The sequence below is a fragment of the Syngnathus scovelli genome, unplaced genomic scaffold, assembly GCF_024217435.2.
Source record: "Syngnathus scovelli strain Florida unplaced genomic scaffold, RoL_Ssco_1.2 HiC_scaffold_29, whole genome shotgun sequence".
Taxonomy (NCBI): Eukaryota; Metazoa; Chordata; class Actinopteri; order Syngnathiformes; family Syngnathidae; genus Syngnathus; species Syngnathus scovelli.
In genome coordinates, this window is record NW_026061381.1 from 44,620 (window position 1) to 64,078 (window position 19,459).

The 19,459-nt window shown below is 47.7% G+C and overlaps 1 protein-coding gene across 7 annotated transcripts in view; it reads right to left on the bottom strand.

The window, feature by feature from the left end:
• Window positions 1–19,459, bottom strand: part of LOC125993437 (1-phosphatidylinositol 4,5-bisphosphate phosphodiesterase delta-3-A-like) — an 82,287-nt gene that overhangs the window by 2,474 nt on the left and 60,354 nt on the right. For 6 of the 7 annotated variants that reach the window (XM_049761979.2, XM_049761977.2, XM_049761983.1 and 3 more), the window contains one exon: window positions 569–718. In XM_049761979.2, the coding sequence (XP_049617936.1) occupies window positions 569–718 (150 nt within the window). Of the gene's footprint in view, window positions 1–568; window positions 719–19,459 lie in introns of those variants that run through there. The other variant, XR_007490219.2, reaches the window with a different exon arrangement.

Here is a 19,459-nt window from a genome sequence, read left to right on the forward strand (position 1 = left end):
TGATTTGACATTGATGGCTTACTATGTCTCCTACCATTGGCGTTCTGTCTCAAATTTTGTCAGTGTCGTCCTCAGACACGTCCCTTCATGTTTAAAAGAAAATGCAAATTAACTGCTGAATCAGCACCTGAAGAGGCTGTTTTAGGCTGTGCTATGTGTTTGTGTCAGATCAATGACATACCTGATCTGCAAGGGATATTTCCTGTCTATGTTGCTGTTGTTCTTGGGTATAAATATCTGGAATGCTAAACACTCCTTTTAGGAAATTACATTACTGCCCATCCTCAGCCCAGATAACGGTTGACCTCAATGAGCAAAGTGACCAAACAAGTCAAGGTCACTGGAAAGATGAATCTTGCATGACAATACCATGCATACCATGGATAGAGGGCTCAGAGCAGTCACGCCACTGAAGGCCTGGATTTTGTTCTGTCAGCAAAGTCTTGAATGAGTGCAAAGTCTGGTGTATTCACAAACATACATACTTACAATACTCATCCAGAATTTTTAACTTCCCCCTCAATCTAGGCAATCATGATTCAAAACTGCTCTTTCACACATTCTCTACCTGTGCGGAGACTTGTCAAAGGCAGGGTGTATTGTCCAAGAAAGTCGTTGCTTGAAGTATAGTCATGATCTTCAACCACAAAGCGAACAAGTGCCAGGTCAGGAGCATGGACGGTAAAATTGAAAGTGCAGTTCCACTGTGGGTTAAATCCTGAAACAAAGAAAAAGGAACTAAAGATGAACTCAAATTTACACAAAATTACCTTGCACGTTTGCTTCTAGTGGGGACTTTGACAAACACCTGTTAAAAGCTCAGTGGCCTAGTAGTAGAGTGTCCGCCCTGAGACTGGAAGGTTGTGGGTTCAAACCCCAGCCGGGTCATACCAAAGACTATAAAAATGGGACCCATTGCCTCCCTGCTTGGCACTCAGCATTAAGGGTTGGAATTGGGGGGGTTAGACTACCAAATGATTCCCGAGCGCGGCACCGCTGCTGCTTACTGCTCCCCTCTCCCCCAGGGGATGGATCAAAATCACATGGGGATGGGTTAAATGCAGAGGACAAATTTCACCACACCCAGAGGTGTGTGTGACGATGATCATTGGGACTTTAACTTTAAAAGGCAAACAACTGTTAAAACCCACCCCTCCAAGAGGAGGTTGAGGGCTCCTATCATCTCATCCATCAGATAATCATAACAAAAAGGTGAAAAACAAGCCCCATACACCTGCTTGTTGGCTCTCACCAGGGACAACTCCATCAGAGGTGGGTATTCCGTCCCAAGGACAGAATTGTCCTGCCCTTTTACAGGGAACGAGGAAGAAAAAGGATGGATTGAGGACAGATGGAAGTTGGTTTTTCATCCATCCGTGTAATCGTCCCTCTCCGGGTCAAGTGCCGACTAAACTCTCAGTCCGACTAACGAAGCGTTTTAGCAGACTAACATGAAGGTCTCCTAAAGATAGGTGTTTCCATGTCTGTTCGCACTCCTTTGTCTCGTGTGTGTAATCCGCCAATATACTATGCTCAGACCAAATTGAACGTTAAAGCAAGACTACACTGCTCTTTAACCTTCGTAAAATGTTTTCATAAATCTTCTGAAACATCGACTTACATTTGAATGGTATTGTTGTCCTGGCCTGACGCGTCTGTATCGCTTTTACTGGCAAGAAAAAACTTTGTGGAAAAAAACTGCAAACGCACTGACATGCTTCACTGATGCAATCGTCTCTGTGCAAATGCTGCTGGCATACGCTCCACAACAGAAAGGCTGCAAGATTTTGTAAACATCGTAAACATATAATTAATAATATTGGGGGACGGCAAATTTAGAAAATGATATTTGAGTCTCTAATACACAGGATTGAAGCAGTTCCTTCATGGCGACCACTGCTACAAGGCAGCATGCTCAATCGTGCAGAATATGTACTTGTCTCTCTCTCTCAAGCGATTCAAAGCAACGCAAGGTTGTTGCCGGTCAACTCTACGGTGTCATACTGTCTCTTTGTCACTGTCACTCTCGCTCCCGCATTCCTCACCCAGAAGACTTCTTCACTTTCAGTCACAAGCTGTCACAATACCCACAACAATGCCAAGTACAGTGGACCCTATGTATATTTTACACAGACTTTGGGGTCCAGAATTTGGAAACTGCGTCAACGCCGAAAGCGCATTATTAAGAAGGTCTTGAAGTGTAATAAAATCAGAATCATGCATCCGAGTGTATCAGGAAATTGCAGTGGGGAAGTCCGTTCTAAGACACACATGTTTGCACTTGGGGAATAACATCATTGTTCTGGGTGAAAATTCATACAATATAATTATTAAAAATTACTATATTACCAATCGGGGTAGCGATCATGTAGGGACGTCCGATTCTATTAGCATGAGCAGTCATAAAGATAAAACAGCCCTTACCGATTGCCGTCTCTGTGGTCGCACAATAGCACAATTTTTAAACGCCTTTAAATTAGTAATGGAAATGAAATCACTCACAATACCTGCAACACTGCCAAGTGTGCAAAGCTCACAAATATGTTCTCAAGAAGACGGACCAAAAAAGAAAATGGTAAAGGACCAGGGTTAAACTGCTAAACTGCTCTTTATACATAGCCATTGGTTTAAAGTTTGTTTAATTATATATATTTTATCATTATTATGCATGTTTTAGTGTACATATACATATACTCTGACAACATTAACAGCTTCCACGTTTTAGAAAGTCAGTATGACAGACGGTGAGCTAAGCCAATAAAGCATTTTGATATGCCAAATAAGATGATAAGGTCTGAAAATATTTTGAGCATTTGATAATATTATCATGAAACAGTCTATTTACAATCAGCATAACTATTTTGAAGATTAAATATAGCCCAAGAATATGTAGGCCACGTAAATTACATGTTACATGTAAATAAAATCTGATAAGAAGGGAGAACAACTCCATGGTACCATCTTTTTTCCAAGATGGCGGCGCGCACGGACGCAGCGGCTTACGGCTCTCCACGCCAGTGCTCTTTTTTCTTTGCCTATCTTTTTTTATTTTCACTCTTTGGCACACTCTGTACTGGGAATCCCAAGTACACTTTCCACTCGCTCACGGACATCGGATACCAATCACGGATACCTATTTCAAGTGACTTTCACCGCAAGCACAACATCCCAGACGAGATTGCGAGACCGCCGGGGTCTCCGTGGATTGTTGTCGGGTCTGGGAGGCGACGCAGGCGAAGAAGAGAGAGGAAGCAAAAGCGAGGCCGTCGGTCTGGCCTAATGCTAAGGCTACGTAAACAACCGCACAAGCCGCCTCTCCCGAGCCTGTTTCTCTCCAACGCCAGATCCCTGCTGCATAAAATGGATGACCTGGATCTACAGGTCACGGGAAACCACTAGGTCCGGGACTGTTGTGTGATTATTATAACCGAAACCTGGCTGCACCCGGATATCCCCGATGCTAGCATGCAGCTAGCAAGCCGCTCCCTGCTACGCGCGGACAGAACATTGGACTCCGGTAAACGCAGGGGTGGGGGGCTTTGTATGTATGTGCACTATAACTGGTGCAACAATGCGACCATCGTAGGCAGCCACTGCTGTCCGGACCTCGAGTACATGGCAGTCAGGTGCCGGCCTTTTTTCCTCCCGAGGGAACTAGCTGTTGTTATCGTCATTGCTGTTTACATTCCACCCGACGCTGACGTAAGCACGGCACTCTCTCTCCTGCTGAGAGCTGTGAGTGAACAACAACGGGCTCACCCTGATGGCTTCCACATTGTAGCGGGGGATTTTAACAAGGCCAACTTAAAGACTGTACTGCCGAATTTCCACCAGCACGTAAAGTGTGCTTCACGGGGTGAGAACACCCTGGACCATGTCTACACCAACATCAAACATGCATACAGAGCTATCCCCCTTCCCCACCTTGGGCAATCAGACCATCTGTCCCTCCTGCTCTTCCCTGCCTACACCCCCCTCAGACGCAAACTCAGACCCACCTTAAGGACCATCACCTCCTGGCCTGAGGATGCACTCCACAAACTCAAAGACTGTTTTCAACGGACAGACTGGGACCTGTTCGACCACCAGGAGCTGGGGACACACACAGACACAGTTCTGGGCTACATCCAGTTCTGCACCAGCAATGTGACTGTGACCAAAACCATCCGGGTCTTCCCTAACCAGAAACCCTGGATGTGCAGCCAGGTCCGCTCTCTCCTCAGAGCCCGCGACACCGCCTTCAGGTCAGGAGACAGAGCTCTGTACAGCGCTGCCAGAGCTGAGCTGAGGAGAGGAGTCAAACGGGTGAAAGCGGACCACAGACAACGCATCGAGTCCCACCTGTCCAGCAACAACGGCCGTAAGGTGTGGCAGGGCATCCAGGAGATCACCAACTTCAGGGGCAGTGCCGCTCAAGTCGAAGACCAAGGCGCACAGCTGGCAGAGGAGCTAAACAGCTTCTTTGCTCGGTTTGGAACATCCCAGCAGCACTCCCCTGTCCCTGCCCCCTCCCCCACCCAGCTCTGACATCACTCCAGGAGCACAAGGTCAGAAAGGTGCTCCTTGCAGTGAATCCCAGAAAGGCCGCAGGCCCGGATGGGGTCCCCGGCAAGGTGCTGAGGGCATGCGCTGAGGAGCTCGCCCCCACCTTCACCACGATCTTCAACCACTCCCTGGCCCTAGCAACCGTCCCGCCCTGCCTGAAAACCTCAACCATCATCCCAGTGCCGAAGAAGTCGACCATCTCTAGCCTGAATGATTACCGACCAGTGGCCCTCACTCCGGTGATCATGAAGTGCTTTGAGAGGCTGGTTCTTCAGCACATCAAGGATTATCTTCCCCCACACCTTGACCCCCACCAGTTTGCATACCGGACCAACAGATCCACAGAGGACGCCATCGCCGTAGCACTCCATTGTGCGGTGAACCACCTGGAGCAGCAGCAAAGCTATGTCCGGATGCTCTTTGTGGATTACAGTTCGGCATTCAACACCATCCTCCCGGACAGACTCACCACAAAGCTGGACACTCTCGGGCTCCCCTCTCTCACATGTGCCTGGATTAATGACTTTCTGACCAACCGACTCCAGGCTGTGAGAGTTGGCTCCCGCCTCTCCTCCACCCGTACGCTGAGCATCGGCTCCCCACAGGGCTGTGTGTTGAGCCCCCTCCTCTTCTGCCTCTACACTCACGATTGCAGACCAGCTCACAACCACAACCGGATTGTCAAGTTTGCCGACGATACCACTGTGGTCGGTCTCATCTCCAATGGCGATGAGGTAGCCTACAGAGAGGAGGTCCTGGAGCTGGTCGACTGGTGCTCAGAGAACAATCTCGCTCTGAACACCAAGAAGACCAACGAGATCATCATAGACTTCAGAAGGCACAGCCCTGAGCCAACTCCCCTCTTCATCAACGGCGAGCAGGTGGAGAGGGTCCACAGCACCAAGTACCTGGGCGTCCACATCTCTGACCGGATCTCCTGGTCAGAGAACATCACCACCATCGTCAAGAAGGCTCAGCAGCGGTTACACTTCCTGAGAGTCCTCAGGAGGTACAACCTCAACACCGACCTGTTGCTGACCTTCTACCGATCTTCCATTGAGAGTCTACTGACCTACTGCATCGTAGTATGGTTCGGCAGCTCCACCGCCGCTGACAGGGAGAAGCTGCAGAGAGTGGTGAAGGCAGCTCAGAGGATCATTGGCCGCCCTCTCCCCTCCCTTACGGACATCTACACTACCCGCTGCCTCAGCAGGGCTAAGGCCATCTCAGCGGACAGCTCCCACCCTGGCTCCGCCCTGTTTGACCTGTTGCCCTCTGGAAGACGCTACAGGCAAATGAAGACCAGGACAAACAGACTCAAAAACAGTTTCTTTCCCCAAGCCATAGCCCCCCTCAACTCCAGCCGACAATGATGACACTTTCCTCCTGCACTACTACTGCACTTTGTCCGCACTACTGTTTCCGATTATTCATCTACTTTTCTATTAGTCGTTTACTTGACTATGTTACTTGTATCTACCTCATGCACTGGATGGAGGTCTCCAATTTCATTGTACTGTGTAGAATGACAATAAAGGTTTTCTGATTCTGATTATGATTATGATTCTGAAGGTAATCACCTTCATGACTGAGACACCCAAGGATGGGCAGCCCAGACAGAAAGGCCGTCGCCTGAGTAGCAGACGCCCATGGACGCTGATGAGACCTCAACGGACATACTTTTAGAGTTGTGACATTGGCAGGCTACTATATGAATGTGTGGACTGCAGGAGTTGAGCACCGGCTTTTTGACTGCTCATACACAAGCACAAGCTTCTGTAGGGTAGAAAAGCAGTCCAGCGCTGTAAACTTTACTTGTGTGAGTATGTTTTTCATTGTGTTGGTTGATAGCTTTCTTAATCAGAAGCAAAACGAACACTCATTGAGTAATTTGAGCATAGACAATTGGTATTAGCTTATGCTGCGCTGTGTGACTGGCACAATCCTCATTGAGGAAATTCAACACTCTTAATAGGCTTTCTATGCTATTCATCTTGCATTTTAGAATATAAATATACTGTATATTGTTGTTGGAATAATTAGATGGTTGGCCTGACCAGGGGTCTCATAATTTATGAGTTGGAGTCCCTTAGTTCAACGAAGCTAGCTCCAAAGAATTCCTTTAACTCCCTTCCTTTCTTATCTCACTAGCTACGAGCAGAGCTCCCTCACACCTGAAAAAGTACTCTGTTTAGTTCAAAGGAACTTCTTTCTCTTTTAATCAATTCTGTAGCTTTTATCTATGGATTGTTGTTGATCGAAACTGTTTGTCTTTAAGTGTTACAGAAAAGACATATCTGTTGAAGTAGTTGCATATAAGTTATCCCATATTTACTCAATATTAGTATTATGTGAAACTTAATAATAATAATAATAATAATAATAATAATAATAATAATACATTTTATTTGTAAAGCACTTTTCATAAAATAATCTCAAAGTGCTACAGAAACAAGACTAGAAATAAAAACACAAGAAACCAGAATAAAAGCATAAAAGCACAGAGGCAATAAACGACACCTATGAGGAGCCGGGGAAAGCCTTTTTAAACAGAAAAGTTTTAAGCCTCTTTTTAAAAGTGTCCACAGGCTGGGCTTGACGTAGGTGTGCAGAGAGAGAGTTCCAGATGTGGCGGGCAGCGGCGCAGAAAGCTCGGTCTCCCATGGTGCGGAGTCGTGTATGGGCCTGATGGAGGAGGTTGGAGCTTTCTGACCGGAGGTTACGGATGGATGAGTGAGGGGTAAGGAGGTCTTTGAGGTATTGAGGGGTGTTGCTGTAGATGCGGAGGTGGGTAATGAGGGCGATCTTGTAATGAATTCTTGATATTATGGAAAGCCTGTGTAGGTGCTGAAGAATAGGGGTGATATGGTCATGTTTGCGGGTTTTCATCAGAGTTCGGGTGGCACAGTTCTGAATGAATTGGAGTTTCTGGAGGTGTTTGTTGAGGATACCGATGAGCAGACTGTTACAGTAGTCCAGCCTGGAGGAGATTAGGGCGTGGGCGAGCTTTTCTGCATCGGAGAAGGTGAGGAAGGGGCGGAGTTTAGAAATGTTTTTGATATGGAAAAAGCAGGTTTTGTACAGATGTTTGATGTAGTTGGTAAAGGTAAATTGTGGGACAAACTTCACCCCGAGGTTGGTAACAGAGGTGGAGAGGGGGATATCTTGACCAGAGAAGGAGATGATGGTTATGGGTGATGACTGGATCTGGTGAGGGGTGCCAATTTGTATGGCTCTGGTTTTGGAACTGTTCAGTTGAAGGAAGTTGTAAATCAACCACGCCCTAATCTCCTCCAGGCAGTTGGGTAGGGCCTGTGTGGGTGATGATAAGGGGACTGGAGTAGAGCGTGGATTGGGGTCAGTCCGGAGGTATAACTGGGTGTCGTTAGCATAGCAGTGAAAAAAGATGCCATGTCGGCTGATGACCTGACCCAGGGGGAGCATGTACAGAATAAAAAGGAGGGGTCCTAGGACAGATCCTGAAGGGACACCACATGTGACAGGGGCTGTATTTGACTTGGAGGAGCCCAGGCTGACGTACTCTGTCCTGTCAGCGAGCTATGAGGTGAACCAGTCCAGTGTGGAGACCAATGTTGGTGTGGAGACGGTTAAGGAGGATATGGTGGTCGACGGTATCAAAGGCTGCTGAAAGATCAAGGAGGATGAGCAGGAATGGGGATCCAGAATCGGCGGAGATGAGAAGGTCATTGGTTACCCTCAGCAGTGCTGTCTGTGCTATGGGCAGTGCGGAAACCAGACTGGAAGGTTTCAAATCGTGAGTGTTGTTGAAGGTGTTCCTGCAGCTGTATGGCAACAGCTTTTTCAAGGACTTTGGACAGGAATGGAAGAAGAGAGATGGGCCGGTAGTTGGAGAGACATTCTGGGTCAAGGCTGGGTTTTTTCAGGAGAGGCTTGATAACGGCGGTTTTGAGTGATGGTGGGACATGGCCCGAGTTTAGTGAGTGGTTTATTATTTGTGTGATAAGAGGGCTTATGGCAGACAGGTTAGATTTGATGAGAGTTTTAGGAATGGGGTCCAAGGGGGAGGTGGAGGGTTTCATTTTTTTGATGAAATGCTCAACTTCGGACTGAGTGACAGCAGCAAAGGTGCTAAAAGGTGGAGGTTGAGGGCAGGCAGATTGCAGAGATGGTACTGGGGAGCCTGAGAGCTGAGACCAGATGGAAGTGATCTTGTCTTTGAAAAAGACAAGGAACCTGTTGCATTGTTCTACCGTTGATTCTGTATGTATTTGGTTTTTGGGGTTAAGGAGGTGATTTACGGTGGTAAAAAGCTGCTTTGAATTTACAGGACTGTTATTGATGATGTTTGAGTAGTAGATGGACCAGGCTTATTTAAGGGCTGCTGCATAGGCCTTCTGATGTTCCTTGTAGGCCAGCTTGTGTACCACCTGGCCAGATGAATTAGCACGCCTTTCGATGGCCCGGCCTTCAGTATTCATCCTGTGCAGTTCATCAGTGAACCAGGGGGCAGTAGAGGAGAAAGACACAGTCCTTGTCTTGAGAGGGGCATGTCCATCCAGGAGGCAGCGAAGGGAATGGTTATAGTGTTCAACCAATTCAGTAGCTAAAGGAACGTTGCCCGAGGCCAGCATTTGGAAGTCAGAGTGCAAAATGGCAGAGTTAATGTTTTTAACTTTGTGAAAATGAATATCGCATTTAGGCTGGGGTGTGTGGGATGGGCAGGAAATGTCCATGGAAATAACACTGTGGTTGGAGACACCCAGATCATATACTGCCAGATTATTGCTGGAGGGAGAGTCTGAGATGACCAGGTCTAAAGTGCGCCCCCTGGCGTGTGTGGGAGCATCAACATGCTGTGTGAGGTTGAGACAGTCCAAGACATGAAGGAAATCAGCTGTCAGGGGGGAGGAGGGATTATCAATATGAATGTTCATATCACCCAGTATTATATTATTGAAAGATAGAGAGCAGAGGGAGGTGAGGAGATCATGAAACTCAGGGATGAACGATGGGTGTGGTTTGGGCGGCCGGTAAATAAGAACAGCATTGATCTTGGACGGAGGTTTTGATTTGAAGGCCAGATATTCAAAAGAGGACACTTCAGGTAAAGGCAGAGGAGACAGCTTGAGAATGTCGCAGTAGATCACTGCCAGGCCACCACCTCGGCCAGTACAGCGAGCTCTCTGCAGGTAACTGTAACCAGGGGGGCAGGCTTCATTTAATGATGAAAAAACCTGAGGTTGGTGCCAGGTCTCAGTGAGGCACATCAGGTCAATATCTTTATCAAGAATGTGATCATAGACCAAGCTTGATTTATTTGACAGGGACTGAGCATTAAAAAGTTTAGTATTAATGTGGAATTGATCAGTAGCTCTCTGGATGGGACAGAGCAGTCTGGGATCCACACCTCTCCTCCCTCGACAGACAGTATGGCCAAGTTTCGCAATGTTTCTCGCGATATTCCTTACCGCGGTGTCAGCGCTCTGATGACGTGTCAGCGATGCGACCGGAAGAGCGGAGGACCAGGCGGGCGAGATGGAACCGGCGTTGGGAGGTTCGATGTAAACAAGCTTTCTCCGTGATCTTCCAGTTTTAAGCTGCGCCAGGGTAGCAGGCCCGTTTACCGGAGTAATCAGTGGGGCTGGTACCGGAACGATGGGCTGGATCCAACGGCTGCATACGAATCGGACATGAGGAGAAAATCCGCTGCGCAGCTCAGCCGAGGAGGAGACTCTCAGGTGAGCTTTGAGGCGGACAATCACACCGGCACGTCTCCCTCGTCTTCTAGAGCGCTTTCTCTGGGTTAGAGGGCATGACAGCTGGCGTCAGAATGGGACTTTTGGTCGCGATCCCTCCAGGGAGACACAGTAGACAGTCGGCGCAGGTGTTCAGGAATGTCCGCCAGCACCGGTGTTTGCTGATCGAAAAATGGGCGATCAGGTAGCAGTGGGGATTCAAACCAAGCCCTAAGGTCAAGAAGGGTTTGTCGATCATATGGCAGCAGAGCAGAAACGTATCGGAAGGCAGAAAGCAGCAGGAGCAGGGAAAAAGACTTAACATCAAAGGAGCGAGGCAGACGGCTTGCCATCACGGCGCCATCTTTTCCTTCAGGCTTGTCTCTTAGCAAGAAAGTCTAGTTGCATTGTTCGACAGCAAAACGGCACTCAACACGCTCCAAGATATCTAATCGAGTCAGCCAACCGGCTGCCAACCACCTGAGGAGCAACAGAACAGACTCTGCACTGCTGGAGTCACGAATCGGCTAAGGCCTCGGACCACATAACATTCGTTAGCTAATCAGCATTGCTACAGCTACAATTTCCCCTCCCTTTAGTGTACCAACGCCTTTGTGACCAGGGCAACCTAGAATATTAAAAAGAAGAGAATGCAAGAGTAAGAACTCAGAATTAGCGGAGACTGTAACTGAGCCTTCCTGTAATTCTCTTCGTGAGTAAAATGAATACTGGTTGTCTTCTCCTCTTTGTTTCAGTGTGTGACTTAATTTCTGATGGTATTTAGACCTGACAATTGTTTTATTCATGGGAAACAATATTAATGATGCAAGATAAAAAAGTACACCTCCGTGAGTCGTCAACTTATCGTAATGGAGGGGTTTGCGTGCCCCTATGATCCTAGGAGCCATGTTGTCGGGGGCTTCATGCCCCTGGTAGTCACCCATGGCAAACGGGTCCTAGGTGAGGGGCCAGACAAAGCACGGCTCACAGCCGTCATCATTTTATGATGATTAAAATAAATGGACTTCGTTTTCCCTCGCCCGGACGTGGGTCACCGGGGCCTCCCTCTGGAGCCAGGCCTGGAGGCGGGGCTCGAAGGCGAGCGTCTGGTGGCCGGGCCTTCGCCAATGGGGCCCGGCCGGGCACAGCCCGAAAAGGAAACGTGGGTCCCCCTTCCCATGGGCTCACCACCTGTGGGAGGGGCCAAAGGGGTCGGGTGCAATGTGAACTGGGCGGCGGCCAACGGCAGGGACATTGGCGGTCTGATCCCCCCGGCTGCAGAAGCTGGCTCTTGGGACATGGAATGTCACCTCTCTGGCTGGAAAGGAGCCCGAGCTGGTGTGCGAGGCAGAAAAATTCCGACTAGATACGTATAGTTGGACTAGCCTCCACGCACAGTTTGGGTTCCGGTACAAGCCCTCTCGAGAGGGGCTGGACTCTCTTCCACTCTGGAGTTGCCCACGGTGAGAGGTGTCAAGCAGGTGTGGGTATACTTATTGCCCCTGGCTGGGCGCCTGCTCATTGAGGTTCACCCCGGTGAACGAGAGGATAGCCTCCCTCCGCCTTCGGGTGGGGGGACGGGTCCTGACTGTTGTTTGTGTCTATGCACCAAACGGCAGCTCAGAGTACCCACCCTTCTTGGGGTCCCTGGAGGAAGTGCTGGAGAGCGCTCCTTCTGGGGACTCCATCGTTCTACTGGGTGACTTCAATGCTCACGTGGGCAATGACAGTGAGACCTGGAAGGGCGTGATTGGGAGGAACGCCCCCCCCCCCCGATCTGAACCCGAGCGGTGTTCTATTATTGGACTTCTGTGCTCGACACGGATTTTCAATAATGAACACCATGTTCAAACATAAGGGTGTCCATGTGTGCACTTGGCACCAGGACACCCTAGGCCGCAGTTCAATGATCAACTTTGTAGTCGTGTCATCGGATTGGCGGCCACATGTTTTGGACACTCGGGTGAAGAGAGGGGTGGAGCTGTCAACTGATCACCACCTTGTAGTGGGTTGGCTCCGATGGTGGGGAAAGATGCCGGTCCGACCTGGCAGACCCAAACGCTCTGTGAGGGTCTGCTGGGAACGTCTGGCAGAATCTCCTGCCAGGAAGAGCTACAACTCCCACCTCCGGCAGAGCTTTTCCCGTGTCACGGGGGAGGCGGGGGACATTGAGTCTGAGTGGACCATGTTCCGTGCCTCCATTGTTGAGGCGGCCGACCAGAGCTGTGGCCTAAGGTCGTTGGTGCCTGTCGTGGCGGCAATTCCCGAACCCGCTGGTGGCCACCGGCGGTAAGGGATGCCGTCAAGCTGAAGAAGGAGTCCTATCGGGCCGTTTTGGCCTGCGGGACTCCGGAGGCAGCTGACAGGTACCGGATGGCCAAGCGGAACGCGGCTTCGGCGGTTGCTGAGGCAAAAACCCGGGCGCGGGAGGAGTTTGGTGAGGCAATGGAGAATGACTTCCGGACGGCTTCGAGGAAATTCTGGTCCACCATCCGGCGTCTCAGGAGGGGGAAGCAGTGGAACGTCAACACTGTTTACAGTGGGGATGGCGTGCTGCTGACCTCGACTCGGGACGTCGTGAGTCGGTGGGGAGAATACTTCGAAGACCTCCTCAATTCCACCTACACGCCTTCCATTGAGGAAGCAGGACCTGGAGACTCTGAGGCGGATTCTCCAATCTCTGGGGTCGAAGTCACTGAGGTAGTTAAAAAACTCCTCGGTGGCAAGGCCCTGTGGGTGGATAAGATCCGCCCAGAGTTCTTAAAGGCTCTGGATGTTGTGGGGCTGTCATGGCTGACACGCCTCTACAACATTGCGTGGGCATCGGGGGAAGTGCCTCTGGATTGGCAGACTGGGGTGGTGGTTCCCCTATTTAAGAAGGGGGAACGGAGGGTGTGTTCCAATTACAGGGGAATCACACTCCTCAGCCTCCCCGGTAAGGTCAGGGGTGCTGAAGAGGAGGGTCCGTCGGGAGGTTGAACCTCGGATTCAGGAGGAGCAGTGTGGCTTTTGTCCTGGCCGTGGAACAGTGGACCAGCTCTAAACCCTCGGCAGGATCCTCGAGGGTGCATGGGAGTTCGCCCAACCAGTCCACATGTGTTTTGTGGACTTGGAGAAGGCGTTCGACCGTGTCCCTCGGGAGGTTCTGTGGAGGGTGCTTCGGAAGTATGGGGTGCCGAGCCAACTGATAAGGGCGGTTCGGTCCTTGTATCACCGATGCCAGAGCCTGGTCCGCATTTCCGGCAGTAAGTCGGATTCGTTCCCAGTGAGGGTTGGACTCCGCCAAGGCTGCCCTTTGTCACCGAATTTGTTCATCATTTTTATGGACAGAATTTCTAGGCGCAGCCGAGGCGTTGAGGGGGTCCGGTTTGGGGACCTCAGCATCGCGTCTCTGCTTTTTGCAGATGATGTAGTGCTGTTGGCTTCTTCAGGCTGTGATCTCCAGCTCTCGCTGGAACGGTTCACAGCCGAGCGTGAAGCGGTCGGGTTGGGGGTCAGCACCTCCAAATCCGAGTCCATGGTCCTCGATCGGAAAAGGGTGGAATGCCCTCTCCAGATCGGGGATGAGATCCTGCCCCAAGTGGAGGAGTTCAAGTATCTTGGAGTCTTGTTCACGAGTGAGGGGAGGATGGAGCGCGAGATCGACAGGCGGATCGGTGCAGCGTCGGCAGTAATGCGGACCCTGTACCGGTCCGTTGTGGTGAAGAGAGAGCTGAGCCAAAAGGCAAAGCTCTCAATTTACCGGTCGATTTACACTCCTACCCTCACCTATGGTCACGAGCTATGGGTCGTGACCGAAAGAACGAGATCCCGGATACAAGCGGACGAAATGAGTTTTCTCCGCAGGATCTCCGGGCTCTCCTTCAGAGATGAGGTGAGAAGCTCGGTCATCCGGGAGAGACTCGGGGTAGAGCCGCTGTTCCTCCACGTTGAGAGGAGCCAGATGAGGTGGCTCGGGCATCTTATGAGGATGCCTCCTGGACGCCTCCCTGGGGAGGTGTTCCGGGCATGTCCCACCGGTAGGAGACCCCGGGGATGACCCAGGACGCGCTGGAGAGACTATGTCTCTCAGCCGGCCTGGGAACACCTTGGGGTCCCACGGGATGAGCTGGATGAAGTGGCTGGGGAGAGGGAAGTCTTGGAGTCCCTCCTAAAGCTGCTGCCCCCGTGACCCGACCCCGGATAAGTGGAAGATGATGGATGGATGGATGGATGGATGGATGGATGGATGGATGGATGGATGGATGGATGGATGGATGGATGGATGGATGGATGGATGGATGGATGGATGGATGGATGGATGGATGGATGGATGGATGGATGGATAAAAAAGTAGCCTACTAACCATCCTAATTACGTGTGTACTAAAGTCAGTACAATTTGCTAACAGATGCCTACTATATCATTGGACTGGCAAGTATTTGTTGACCCTCTCAATCTCCCAGATTGCATGTGAGACACTCAAATTTGCCCAAAACAACTTGCGGAGCACACCTCATCGGGAGCACTTGGAGGCATTCATGCTCATGTCTGCTGAAAAATTGTGTGGACTGCAGGTCACTTGTTCAGGTTACTTGTTCTAACCACTAGATGTCACTTTTGTCATTCAGAGGGTCCAAGGTATACAGACATCATTAAGGCGTGACCAGAGGGGTTTTCCAGAAAGCAGGTTCAACATACTCTGAGTCTATCCCTGAACTCTGAGTTGACTTACTTTGAGATGGGAGACTAATTATTCGGTTTCAGAAAAGCTGATCTGAGTTAGTTCAATCAACTCTGAGTATGTTCACCTGGAGTTACACACGTTCCCAACTCCTATATAAAGCCATTATCAATTGTCGAGTTAGTGGATAGGATGGTAAAATATGAGTGTGTATTGGATTTGGCCCAGATGAATTGGCAAAGATGAAATTCCAAATTTCAAAGCTTGACATGGAAGACCTGAAGAAGGGGGCCTGAGTAAGGGTTACTTGGAAGTTAGTTCTTCAAAATTAACTATTGTTAAATTGGGAAAGGGGAATTTGTTGGTTGAACCAGTAAACCTCCATTCCTGTTCCAAATTTCACCAGAAGTCAGATTAACCTAACATAGTAAATTAATAGTTTAAAAAAAGTCATCGATTAGATGAAGACTTGTTCTGAAGCACAGCAACACACAATTTTGGATTATGTTATATTATTTTGTTTCGCTATAATATACTTTGAAACTGCTTTAATATTTTAATTTGCTAATTAGAGAAGCCCATGCTCATCGTTAGGGATGAGAATGAGACATGTGAATCACAGTTAGAGTAAGCTGTAATATACTTTATTTTATTTTGCTTTGCAATATTGTATAGTTAGTAGCAACTTGAGCAGCGTCATAGCACTGATGTTTCATTTACACATGAATGTATTAAGAGTTGAGTAAGGACAAGAGGTTGACCGTGATACCATGGGTGGAAGACTGCAATCCCACGCTTGAGCTTGACCTAGAGGTCACCACCTTGTCAAAATACGTTTTGAAGATGCTTGAGGGTTTTAATCTGCTAACGAGGAGAATCCACGATCATAGTTATGATTGTGTTAAGTTGACTATCGTGAAAGTATGTGTTATTATTGTCACGATGTTTAATCAATATCAAACATATATGTAATATTGATGTTCCATTTACACATGAACTCCAGCCGACACTGATGACACTTTCCTCCTGCACTATTGCTGCACTTTGTCCGCACTACTGTTTCTGATTATTTCATCTACTTTTCTACTAGTCGATTACTTGACTATGCACTGGATGGAGGTCTCCAATTTCATTGTACTATGTAGAATGACAATAAAGGTTTTCTGATTCTGATTCTGATTCTGAATGTATAAATGTGAGTGAAGACAAGGAGGCGGAGTAGGTTAATGGTGATACTAAGTGGTGGAAGCCTGAGATCCCACACATGAGGTCACGTTCATCTAGTTGAGGCCTAAACAAAATGCTGTTTGACGGAACACAGGTCAGAGAAAAAACATTTGCAAATGTCACGTTGACGAACAGTTGACCTGATTTGGAAGTGGAAAAAACAGGATGAAGCATCCCTGAGAAAATTGTTACATCCCCGAGAACATGGTCACCTCATCTGGTTGAATCCGGTTGAGACTGGCCGAGATGCAGGTGCAGTCTATTCTCGAAGCATTTGGATCATCTGAGGCCAATGGATGACGTCATGGAAAAAAACTGGTACGTGACCAAGCAGGCATAGTACCCACGAACTGAACTGGTATAAAAGGTTCGTTCGGACAAAGAGCAGGGTTCTCTCTCTCGCGGGCTTCTGCCCGTGGGTCGAGGACGCCAATTAGAAAAAGATAGTTGTCATCCTTTCTGAGATTAACCCAAGGTCTCTTAGGATGAATTTATACTATCTTCAAATTGGATTTAGTCAAATTTTAAGCTTAAAGACAGGCTGGGAGATGCAGACCTCGGTGCAGGAGAGAGGGGCCATTTTTAGGGCGGCGGCATCTCCCTTCTTTAGGCCAGCCTGTTCTTTTAAACAGAATTTGGATTTTGGAACAAGGAGAACTGATCACTCGACTTTTCCACCAAACAGCATTTTAGACCTCTAGCGTCTTACCTTTTTTACTATATCTTTGAGTTTTCAATCGAGAGAACTTCGAGACTACATAGTTTTTGCTCTATTGAGAAGGGTGAGTGAAAATTATTGTTAGCTAATCGAACAATTGAAACGTAATTCTTTTTATTGCTTATTCATTACATTTCCCTGATCGACCGATTACACTTAAACTCGGTTTTATGAATATTGGATCGCTTCATACGAAAGCAGTTCTCGTTAATGACCTCATCACGGAACATAATCTAAACATTTTTTGGTCTTTGCGAGACCTGCTTAAAACCTAATGAACTGCTGCCGCTTAACGAGGCCTCGCGTCCAAATATTGTGAGCTCGCATGTGGCGCGTCCTCGAAAAAAGGGTGGGGGTGTGGCCAAGAGAGCAATCAGAATTATAGTAGCCGTAATATTAACTTCATCTGAATTACTGTCGCCGGCATCTGCTATATTTCCCACATATATCGGCTCTATTGGTAATCATACAAATGAATTCAATGCGACATTTTTAAACGCCATCGACTCTGTGGCGCCACTACGTCTGAAAACTCGCCGTAGATTGCCTACTCCGTGGTTCACAGATGAAACACGTACGCTTAAGCAATTATGTAGAAAGCATGAGCGCAGATGGCGTTTAACCAAACTTGAGGTTTTCCATCAGGCATGGTAGGACAGCCTCCTGAAATATAAAGATGCGCTTATCTTAGCAAAAACTCGTTATTTTTCGCAAGTCATTAATCTCAATAAAAACAATCCTAAATACCTATTTGGTACAGTGGCAAAGCTAACACTACGCCCTGATAGCTCCTTCCACTCAGCTGACGAGTTCATGAAAATTTTTGCTCGGAAGATTGAATCCATTAGGGATGAGATCAAGAATACCATTCCAATTGCTCAGTCGAGACCGCCGATTACCGGCGCTGATGATCATGCAATAACCCTCTCAAATTTTTAAAGTGTGTCCCTTGAAAGGCTTACACAATTGGTTAGTGCAGCTAAACAAACAACATATTTACTCGACCCGTTTCCAGCCAAACTACTTAAAGAATTATTTCAAATTTTAGGACCGTCCGTCTTAAATATAATCAATCTGTCTGTCTCCTCTGGGATAGTGCCAACAGCCTTTAAAACCGCTATCATTAAACCGTTAGTTAAGCGACCAAATCTTGACCCAGACTGTCTCAGTAATTATAGGCAAGTTTCAAACCTCCCTTTCATAGCAGCTTATTGATTACATGGTCGCCAATAATCGATACTAATCTTTTCAGTCTGGTTTTAGAGCCAATCATTCCACTGAGACAGCACTTGCTAAAGTGACTAATGATCTCCTAATAGCTATTGATTCAAACACTTCATCGGTATTGTTACCACTCGATCTTAGTGCTGCCTTCGACACTGTAGACTTCGATATTTTATTAGGGCATCTTAAAAGTTTTTTTGGTATTTCAGGGTCAGCACTAGGCTGGTTCTATTCCTATCTATCAGACAGGACGCACCGAGTGGTCCATGGCAATACGTCCTCTGAGCTCTATAATGTTACATGTAGTGTCCCACAGGGATCGGTACTCGGACCAATTCTATTTAATATTTATATGATTCCGCTCGGGAACATAATACGTAAATATAATATTAGTTTTCAATGTTACGCGGATGACACCCAATTATATATGCCGTTATCGATGACAGATCCGCGGGACTGTTGTAATCTTGAGGCGTGCCTTGCGGACATCAAGCAATGGATGTCTCCCAACTTCCTTCGTCTTAACCCAGATTTAAACTGAGATGTTGATAATTGGTCCAACTCGTTATCAACACTTATTTAAGGAAACCACTATAACTATAGATAACCGTACTATCACTCAGAGCGATACTGTAACTAATCAATTTGAGCAAACGCTCTCCTTTCAAAAGCACATTAAGAATATAACCAGAATTGCGTTTTTTCACCTTCATAATATTGCTAAGATTCGTCCAATCCTCTCAACCGGTGATGCGGAAACTATTATACATGCGTTCGTCACGTCGTGCCTTGACTACTGTAATGCATTATTCTTTGGTCTTCCTAAGTCCAGCATCAGAAGTCTACAGTTAGTACAAAATGCTGCTGCGAGGCTGCTCTCACGGGCATGAAAATTTGATCACATTACCCTAATATTAGCCAATTTACATTGGCTCCCGGTCAATTTAAGATGTGACTTCAAGGTTCTTCTATTAGTCTATACATCACTGCATGGCTTCGCGCCTTCATATCTCATCGACCTAGTTGTTCCTTATGTTCCGTCTCGTAACCTTCGTTCGCAAAACGCTAGTCTTTTAGTGACACCGAGGGCCAAGAAAATGTCTGCAGGGTCTAGAGCAGGGGTGGGCAAACTTTTTGACTAGCGGGCCGAATTTGGTTCTAAATTTAGACTGGGGGGCCGAAACAGGAGCAGATGGATGTAGTGTTTGTGTGAAGTAATAGAAATTACATGTAAAGGTCATTGCATAAAAGGTTTGTACTTTTAGTAGGTAGTAAACCATGCATATTCAAAAAAAGCTTTTTGAAAACAAATGCATTTATTAACAGCATTAAAAAAATATTTCACCAAAAAACTACTAGCAGTGA